The sequence below is a fragment of the Gambusia affinis genome, linkage group LG19 (genome assembly GCF_019740435.1).
Source record: "Gambusia affinis linkage group LG19, SWU_Gaff_1.0, whole genome shotgun sequence".
NCBI classification, from domain to species: domain Eukaryota; kingdom Metazoa; phylum Chordata; class Actinopteri; order Cyprinodontiformes; family Poeciliidae; genus Gambusia; species Gambusia affinis.
Window position 1 is genome coordinate 6,055,579 of NC_057886.1, and position 9,530 is coordinate 6,065,108.

The following is a 9,530-nucleotide window of genomic DNA, read 5'->3' on the forward strand; positions in this document are numbered from 1 at the left end:
TCAGTAATGGTTCCAAAGTTGTGTTGTTTAGTTATTTATTTTTTACTACACAGATCCCAAAGGAAAACGTAAAATGGGATATGAGCGTCTTTGATGTTGACCTAGTGTGGAAGAGGTCAGCTGGTGTGTGAAGAAAAACGACACCAACTAGATATAGTTAGGGTTATTGGTCTTATATGACCAATATCCTGTGAGTAATGTTTGTCAAGTGAGGATTTGGGATCACCAACATGGCTTGTGGCCTATCTCGACGATTCCCGGGGAATTCCGACGGTGAGTGATCAGTGCCTCCTAGTGGTCAAATAAGTAAACTACAGACCGTCTCCAATTTTTCCAAAAAATTGTTTTTAAATATCGTATTGCTTTCCGTCGCTTTAATAGACTTTTGCTTAATTATTCTAGCATTTTCCACCATCGGTAAGTATTTAGTGCATACAATAACTTCCTCAAATTGTGCGTCAGTGTGGAGATCCGCTCCCCCTTGCTGCATCTGCGCTCTGACGCCGGATGAAAATGTAACCTTTTTTTTTTTTTTTCTTTTTTTTCTTTACATCCAGGAGGACGTCAGAGTCACTGCAAGAAAACGGGCAACCTGACGTTTTTTTCTTCACTATCCGCTCAGGAATAATAATCACAGTCAAGGTTTTGCATTGCATTGCATTGTCCTGACAGGATGTCATCTGAAAATGCTGCGTCACAAGAAGGTAAGTGTCCTCCTCCGTACTGCACCAAGGCAGAATCTCGCTCTGTCCTACTGGAAGTGTGGTTCAAACACTGCTGCTTAGGTAATGTGGTATAAATATAAAAAAATATTTTTCAGTAATGCTTCATAAAATTTAGTAAATAAAACATGCTCCCCAGGTGAGCTCTTTGTTCTCTAGACTTCACACCCTCCCCATTTCAGTCTATTAAACGTTATTACTAACTAAATGTTAATTTTTTATTTTTATTTTATTAAATTGAGTCGTTAATTTGCTCAATGAAACAGAAATATAAAAACAAGCCTCCCGCCCCACACTGGCACAGGTTACTTCTCAACCTCGGGATATTTAACCATTTCTGCGCAATTTCAACAATTCCAACGTCAACATCAGCCCTTCCTGTTTTGAGATACTTTCCTAATCATTATGCATTTTGCCATATTGAACTAAGATGTTGGCTTCAGGACTCTACTTGTAAGTCTTTCAGTCGGTTTGATTGGGGTTTTTCTTACACCTATTTCCAACAAATGTAACGTCAATGCACTTTACAAAACACTGTTAACATTATATCTAGCTTATACACAGAAATAAATTGTCAGTTCAGTTTATTATACCCATAACTTAAATATGTTCTAAAGGGCCTGACTGATTCAACTGACTGACTGACTCAATGATTGCATTGACACGTTAACTTTGCAGCAGTCCTTCAAACTGAGCATGCATATGGTAACAGAAGGAAGGACAACTCCCCTTTAGCAGGAACAAACCTCCCCGCAAAACCTGGATCACTGCTTCCAGCCATCTGCCGTTACCCAGTCAGGATTTGAGAGAGCTGAGCTCACCCCTCCCCGCCCAAAAAACAACCCGGAAGAAGCACTTCTACAGGACTACTTGCTACACAAGCCTTATAAATTACAAAGACACCCACTGCAACTTGCATATCTAATCTTTTTAAACTTTTGCTTTGATTCAAAGTATCTGTGGAAAGACCAAGCCTCCTGGGGGCCCTCTTGTTCTGCTAACAATGTGGACCGGCTGCAATAAACACATCAGATTATTAAATCATTCAAAAACCTGCTAAACTTACTGCAGCTCTGACTGTGACGTTAAATTACACTGGACGTGTATGTCAGGCTTTTAGAAGATCGGTAACCAGGGATCGGCCAGAAAACTGCAGTCGGTGCAGCCCAACCTAAGATGGAATTACATGCACACACATTCACGGCATTCTTTGATTAAATTCATGTTTCTTAGGTGTAATTACAATAGTTAAAAATGTAATTTATACCAGGAGTCTTTCTCACATAACTTAGAAGCTGGTGTAAGAATAAAGTTTGTTTTAGATATGTAAATAATCCTGCCCAGCAGCAAACTAACATATATTGCCAACTACAGATAGAGTAGCTCATTTGATGTATTAGTGCAGCAGCCATGTAGCCTGATGTAAAAATATTTAGCTACACAATGTCAGACATTGAAAAGTTTTAATAATTACCAAACTTTATCAATCACGCCTCAGAACTATACAAAACCAACCACAAGAATCAACTCATTTAAAGTTAAAACTCGGTTTCACACAAATACAAACATTGTAGCATAAATGTTTGGCTGCTTGAACCGGACCGCTCCAGGTCGCTATCAAGTTTCTATTAGCAGCTCCATAAATCTTTCTCATAAACATTAATCTACCAAGAAAAACAACATATCTTTATCTTGTCTTTATTCTATCCTCTCTCCCTGAAGGAGAAGTTCCTTTTTTGCGACATTGTTTTGCTTGCTTATCTTCCACCAGAGCTCTGGAGGTTTGGATGCTCGCTGCACAGCAGCTCATATTACCGTGCAGTGCAGAACCTACCGCTACTGCATAGAACAACTTGTGTAATGGCTTTTTAATAGCTATGCAGGATAGGGGACACTATGCAAGAAAGCATCAACAAAGTTTGTGTGTTTCCTTCCTTTTCAGCCAGTCGGCCATCTCTCGAATCAAAGACCGAACCTTTGAGGATTGTACTGCTGGGCAGGACTGGGACGGGCAGAAGCTCCTCAGGAAACACCATCCTGGGTAGACCGGCCTTCTGGGTTGAGATGTCCCCCTCTTCCGTCACCGCAAGGTGCAGGAGACAGACCGGGACAGCAGGCGGTAGGAGTGTCTCGGTAATCGACACCCCAGGGTTCTTCCATACAGACCTGTCCCCACAGGAAGTCATGGCCGAGGTGGGTCAGAGTGTCGGCTTGTACTCCCCAGGACCCCACGTGTTTTTGGTGACCCTGCAGCTAGGCAGGTACACCCAGGAGGAGCGAGAGACCTTAGAGTGGATCAAGGCGATGTTTGGGGCTGAGGTATCCAGATTCACCATGGTGCTATTCACCTGGGGCGACCAGCTCCGAGGCAAATCGGTCGAGTCCTTCCTGGATGAGAGTCCGGAGCTGTCAGGGTTTGTCAGCAGCTGCCACGGGGGGTATCACGTCTTTGACAACAGCAGGCAAGAAGGGACATCGGAGTGCCCTGAGCAAGTCTTAAACCTTCTTAAAAAGATGGACGAGATTGTTTCAAACAACGCAGGCATCTGCTACAGCAATGTGATGTACATGGAGGCTGAGAGTACAATAAGGGAGGCATGGGAGAGGATACTGGAGGAAAGAGGAGCCAAACTTCAGTCGTCTCTCAAGGAGGCTGAAGGAAAGGAGAACGCAGAAGACTTGGAGAGAGCGAGGAAAGAGGCAGAGGAAGCCAGGAAGAGAGCCGAACGGCTATTCTGGTGCGAGCTGGTGACTGCCCTGGGCAGAGGAGCAGCAGAGGGCGCAGGCATCATGGGAAAGGACAAAAGCAAACCAGTGAAGAAGGCGAAGGTGGTGGAGAAGGCGATGGGTCTGGCGGCGTCGCCGCTCTCCATCAAATCAGCTGCGAAAGTGCTGGAAGGAGCGGTGAAAGAAGGCAGCAAGGTACTGCAGAAACACAAAAAAACTCTGCTGCACTGACAGACTCGCCGACAACATGTTGGTTTGAGTCTTTGAATCAAGATGGATAACCTTTATTGCAGAGATGCGACGTGTTGAGAGGAAAAACCCACAACAGCGTTCTGTTGATCACATCAAACACTTTCATCTTAAGAGCACTTGAAGGCTGGGAAGCAGTGCAAATGTTTCTGAAAACAAAACACGACCAGATCTTTGAGTAAAGACAATTCCTTGCGTAATAAAAGAAAGAAAATTTGGATTTCTGATTTCTTTGACTAACACTTTTGAAATTAAAATAGAAACGAGAAAGTTTAGCTAAAGTAAAACACTGCAGCTTCTTTGGCTTTTCATAACACAATATGATTTTAAGCCCGTTTTTTTTAACCCCTTCTCCCCAACAACAACAACAACAAAATTACACAAGACAAGGTAAACAAGAAATACCATAACTGTAACAAACTTGGCAATAGTAAATTCAGTAAGTTATTCAGGGAGTGCCTATGGATACAATCTGTGAGGAAATAAAACATTGGGTTCTCACATGTAACGACTGGACATTTGGTGATGTTTAGTTTAAAGCTACGGTCTACCTGAGTGCTCAAAACACCAGCTGGAACAACCTAAAAGTTTGTTTACATGCATTCGACATTCAAGGTCATTAGTACAAAAACCAGGCTGGTTATTTCAAAGAGCTCCAGAGTCAAAAGCAGTTTCTGAAAAGGAAATGTTGGGACAAATAAAAAAAAAAATACACTCTCTCTTCGCTGTAATCTGTAGAGAACCATGGCGCTCACCGGCAATGAGCATCTCGCGTCCTATTTGCATCTCAAGACAAAGCAGAACGACACATCCGTAGCGCATTGTTGCATACGCACTTATACGATTATGCACGAACACAGACTTAAAGTACCAGTCAAACAAACAGAACAAAACAAAAAAAATCGATTTAATTTTGGTCTACAAATATAAGACCTTTAGTCCCTTTTCCTAAAGTAGAGCTACAGGGAAAGGCGTAAGGATTCTGCCGCGACGCTGAACTGTGGCAGGCACTGACGTAAAACCTAAACCGGCATCGGCAGGCTCATCTTCCCTCTTCCTCGGAGAACTGCAAAAAGAGACAACAAGCTGTGAGAACGCACTCTTTTTTTTTTTCCCTCGGGAGACAGGCGACTGAACTCGGCGTGCGATTTCCTCACCCCTCGTGACGTAAAGGTAAAAGAAGTCGCAGTAGAAAATGGTCTGAACGACTCCGGACACGATGGCGATCTGGTCATAGAAGCCCTCAGTGTGGTAGCGCCACACCCAGTTGGCTATGTACAGGGCCCTGTAGAGGCCGAGGAAGAACAGGTAGTGGGTGGTGATGGACTCCGCCTCGCCCGTCTTGGTGATCATGAAGAGCTGGGGCATTATGGCGACGGACTCCAGGAAGATGGAGAAGGTCCACAGGATCTGGAGGAAAGATCGAGGAGAGGGACACATGTCTGTTTCTACCTTCACCATGTAAACCCCCCCCCCAAAAAAAACAACAACAAAAAAAGAGTTTCCAGGATCTACGGACTCGTATTCGTTTACCTCTAGTGGAGTGAAGGCATAGTTCTCCAGGAAGGACAGGCCGATCACCGGAACCAGCAAGAACTCCACTCTGAACGTGTCATTCTCTGAGTCGTACGAGTTCCTGAAGCGCATGTAGATCAAATACACCGTAGCATAGGACAGAGCCAGAAACACCACCTGAGAACAGAGTCAAACGATGAGTACAGATGCGGCCTTCAATTCATCACTTGCTGCTTTGCAAAAGCTACCTGCTTCGCATCACTACTACAGAAAAGAGCTGCTCAACTCATTGAATTGCTAACACATGTGGTAGCTGATAATTCAAGTTCCATCCATTTCCACTCTGTGTGTCAATCATTTATTAAGACAGTTCCCCAACTGTGGGAAATTGCCCAATACTTGCATAAGAAACCGATCTTCTCTATTGATCTTATCTACCTCCACAAAGGTCCGAAAGTCGGCCACTGTCCCCTTTCGCTCTGCCGTGAGAGTGAAAGGGGACAGTCGCGTTCACCAGCTCACATCTGCATATGCATTGGTAACAACAGTCACCCCACAACTCAGTCGTTACATTTAGCAACCTTTCAAAATAAAATCAGTATCGGCCAAAAATTGGAAATCGGAATCAGCAGGCCAGCCATTTTAACGATCACTGATCGGCCAGAGAACTGCAATCACAGTAAGGACATCTTCTGAAGCACTAAATGTTGGGCTATTTGATGTTTTAGACGTTGCATCAATATGTTGATGGAGATGTGAGTGTGTGTGTGTGTGTGTGTGTGTGTGTGTGTGTGGGTGTGTGTGCGTGTGTGTGTGTATGTGTGGGATGAACTCTTGTAACACGTCGTGTGCATCTTCTCCCCACCAAACCTATGTATGGACTTTGCTTCACAGTCCCCTCAAGGCTGCAGTCATCCCCACTTCTTATGCACACCTCAGTCACACTCTTTCTCCATCCACTTAGCTTCACATGCTTGGATTCAACACTCTATAAACAGCCTGCTTCTTTAGCAAAGACCTCTTTAGTCTCATTTTGTTGAGTGCCTGCTGGACGATACTCTTCCCTGTGACGGTGAAGACCTTAACGTTTTATTTTCTGTATTTTTTTTTTCCCCCCACTGGTCTCATGCAGATTTTTGTTAAATGAACACAAATAAATGCTTGGAATACATCACAGTGCGTGTAATGAGTCATGTTACTCTAATATATAAAAAATGAACCTGTACATGTAGACGTTTGGTGAGATGTTGGCTCACCTAAAGGAGAACAACACTGTTACTTTTTCCCCCCCACACCTAAACAGTGTGAGTTCTCCAACATACCTTCATGACTGTGTTGTAGGCTGAAATGTAGATTGTGAATAGGTCAAGGTACCTGGTGGTAAAAACAAGCGCAAACAGCACCTGAGACTTCCCAGAGATGCCTGCGAGACAGAGGAAGGTCGATTATGAGCAGCAGTGGATAATAGCACCGTCATGCTAATTATTTGCATTAACAGTCGATGTAATTGAGTTTAATGATAACCCCAGCGTGCAAAAGTAGGCGGATCACTGTGGTTTGTTGACACTGCCACGTAGCCTTTACACACACGTACAAGTAAACGTAACTGCAACCGTAACTGTGCAAACGGCAACCATAAAATTAGTATTTTTAATGACTACAAAAGGCTTTATGGTGAGCATGCAAATCAAGAGGAAATGAAGCATTTACACTGCAAACACACATACAGTTATACAGCAAGAAATCAGTTATGCCTGAGGTAGCTCACCAGCACAAGATTTGGACCTCCATATCTTCATCAACAGGATGAGAATAGCCACCAAATGGGACACGTCACCTGCCAGCCGAAAGATATTCATACTGTTACACCTAAAGTCTTCACAGGCCTTCAAACTCCCACAACACTGACTTCTGAGTTGTTGACCCACAAAGGGAAAATAAGCTCGGAGCAGATTAAGAGAGGAAAAAAACAAGCTAGCAGCTTCGCAGTTGACGTTAGACGGCTCTGTTGGCCGCTTGTCTGAAATATGCGAATGTAAACAGGTAAAAAGGTCCGCTATTTCCAGAACACACTTCTAGCATGAGAGAGCAATGATGGTTCCAGAGAAAAGCTGGGAAGAGGAGGTGACGTGGCTGTCAAGCTAGCTCGATAAGAATCTGACAGTTACGTCGTTTTCTATCTGGGCTTTCAAAATAAAAGTGTTTACGCTTGGTTCAGATGTAACTCATCTAAAATAGCAAAGAAAAAGCCTCATACACGCGTTTCACTCAGAGACAAAAACATAACCTGTCGTTTGTGGTCATTTTAAGCTAAAATCTATGTGTGTTTTGTGCAATGAAATTGTAAGCTTTTATGTTGAAAGCTCATCATTTTATACGGATTTCCTGTTGTTTTTTCTTACTGTGTGGAACTTAACAATCTAGAAGACACGGCAATTTAACCTGTAAATCCTTAATTAAGCAGCAAGTGGTAGCATCTTATAAGAAGCTACTACCCGGAAAATATGAGGACAAAAACATTTCTTATTCAATAAATTAGAATATATGTCTCGTTCGTCAGATTAAAAGTGCATGTTGAAAATAACAGACTTTAAACAGCTAGTTGTTGTTTTTTTTTGGTTTGATGTACACTAATTTTAAATGTCATGTTTTCATTAACTGTAAGTGGAAAATCCAAATGAACAGAAATTAAGATTTTCAAACATCCATTTGTGTGTAATTAATCGATATCACGTGTTTCTCTTAGTAATAAAGTTCCGGAAATGGACTTTTCAATAATAATCTAATTTATTGAATGAGTCTGTCCATCCATTTATTTTATTTATTTTACAAATGTTTGTGTTTTTCTCAGACAATTGAAAGCAACACATGTGTCGCAGAGGAAATCCCAGACAGAGCTGACCCATGTGAAGACTGCCACAATAACCGTGAGATGAGCAAAAGGTTATGGGAACTAATCTGACACCCAGGCCTGATTAGAAGCTATTTATATATACACACAGCATGATGAGGGTGCCTGACTGCTTGTGTTTTCCTCAGATGATGGAATGTGGACACGTTGGTTCGTCATATTTACATTGTTGCAGAAAAAGATCCAGTTAGGTAGCTTTTAACCTGGGTGTGACACTTCCCCCATCGAACAATGTGGATATGTTTGAAGCTGCCATGTACAAAACACACTACAACCACAAATAAAAGCATTTGTAATTATTGTAGTGGATTTTATGTAATGGATCAACTCAAAGTTCAGAATGTGGAAGGAAAAAAAAGCTACCGTACTAAACACACTCAACCATTTCACTGATTTTTGTCAATCTTCTCGAGTATGTTTCTATGAGCATATTATGTCATGAAAATGAAATGTATTTTGTACTTGGGGGGAACTAATTCTTTTATTTCATCATCTGATATTGTGGAGAAATTACATTTTAGACAGCCGAGTTTTGGCAACTCGTTTGTTTTACGAAAAAAAGCCGAAGAAGACTGGACTGCAAGCTGATCCTCACTATGCTGGACTTGAAGATGTGGACTGTGAATTTTGCACTCCACAGAGATGAGAAAAAAAATCCAGCAGATGATCCAGGACAGGGAGGAAGATGTGAAGCTGCTTCAACAGGTGGCCATCAACCGCTCTGCTGATAAAACAGTGGAGACGCCGAGCTGATCCGTCTCCTCCAGAAAAGAACCGCTGAGGTGAAGCAGCAGATCAGATCCCACCAGGAAACTGAAGTGATGCGTGTCAAAGATCTTCAGGAGAAGCTGGAGATCACTGAGCTGAAGAGGAAAGACGCTGAGATGGATCACAACCAGTTTCTCCTCAACTACCCCTCACTGCCATCACTCAGTGAGTCTACACACTCATACAGCATCAACATCCATCCTGTTAGACACTTTGAGGATGTGACAGCAGCTGTGTCAGAGCTCAAGGAGAAACTACAGAACGTCCTGAGAGACACATGGACAAACATCTCACTGGTGGTCACTGAGGTGGATGTTCTACTGTCCAGGCCAGAACCAAAACCAAAGAGCTCCAGCACGTTTGGTCAGCTGGTTTTACTGCTGTATGTGCTGTACAATGGTTGCTGGAAAATACTAACATTTTGTTGTTGATTTACCACCCAGAAACCACTTAGTGCATTCTTGTTGGTGGTACAGGAGGCTCCACTTCTGCTTTTCAAAGATGCTCAGTTGTACAATTGATCTGTTTGCAGCTTACTTCAAGTGCGAGTGTAAATGTTGAGTTTACAGCAGCAACTATTTTGTGTGTGTGTTTTTTTTTTTTAATTTAGGATCTTCAGCAGAAATCTAGCTGAAGTA

The 9,530-nt window shown here is 42.6% G+C and overlaps 2 protein-coding genes across 2 annotated transcripts; one reads left to right on the forward strand and one right to left on the reverse strand.

The window, feature by feature from the left end:
* The first annotated feature begins 519 nt into the window (after positions 1 to 519).
* LOC122822161 (GTPase IMAP family member 9-like) lies at positions 520 to 4,051 on the forward strand. Its single transcript, XM_044100613.1, has 2 exons — positions 520 to 704; positions 2,665 to 4,051. Exons 1-2 carry the CDS (start codon positions 674 to 676, stop codon positions 3,678 to 3,680), a joined length of 1,047 nt encoding a protein of 348 aa, XP_043956548.1. The 5' UTR covers positions 520 to 673; the 3' UTR covers positions 3,681 to 4,051.
* On the reverse strand, positions 3,704 to 7,388 carry kdelr3 (KDEL endoplasmic reticulum protein retention receptor 3). Its single transcript, XM_044100614.1, has 5 exons — positions 6,982 to 7,388; positions 6,536 to 6,636; positions 5,232 to 5,390; positions 4,856 to 5,108; positions 3,704 to 4,764 (listed from the first exon to the last, which is right to left on the reverse strand). Exons 1-5 carry the CDS (start codon positions 7,070 to 7,072, stop codon positions 4,721 to 4,723), a joined length of 648 nt encoding a protein of 215 aa, XP_043956549.1. The 5' UTR covers positions 7,073 to 7,388; the 3' UTR covers positions 3,704 to 4,720.
* Between the last annotated feature and the right edge of the window lie 2,142 nt (positions 7,389 to 9,530).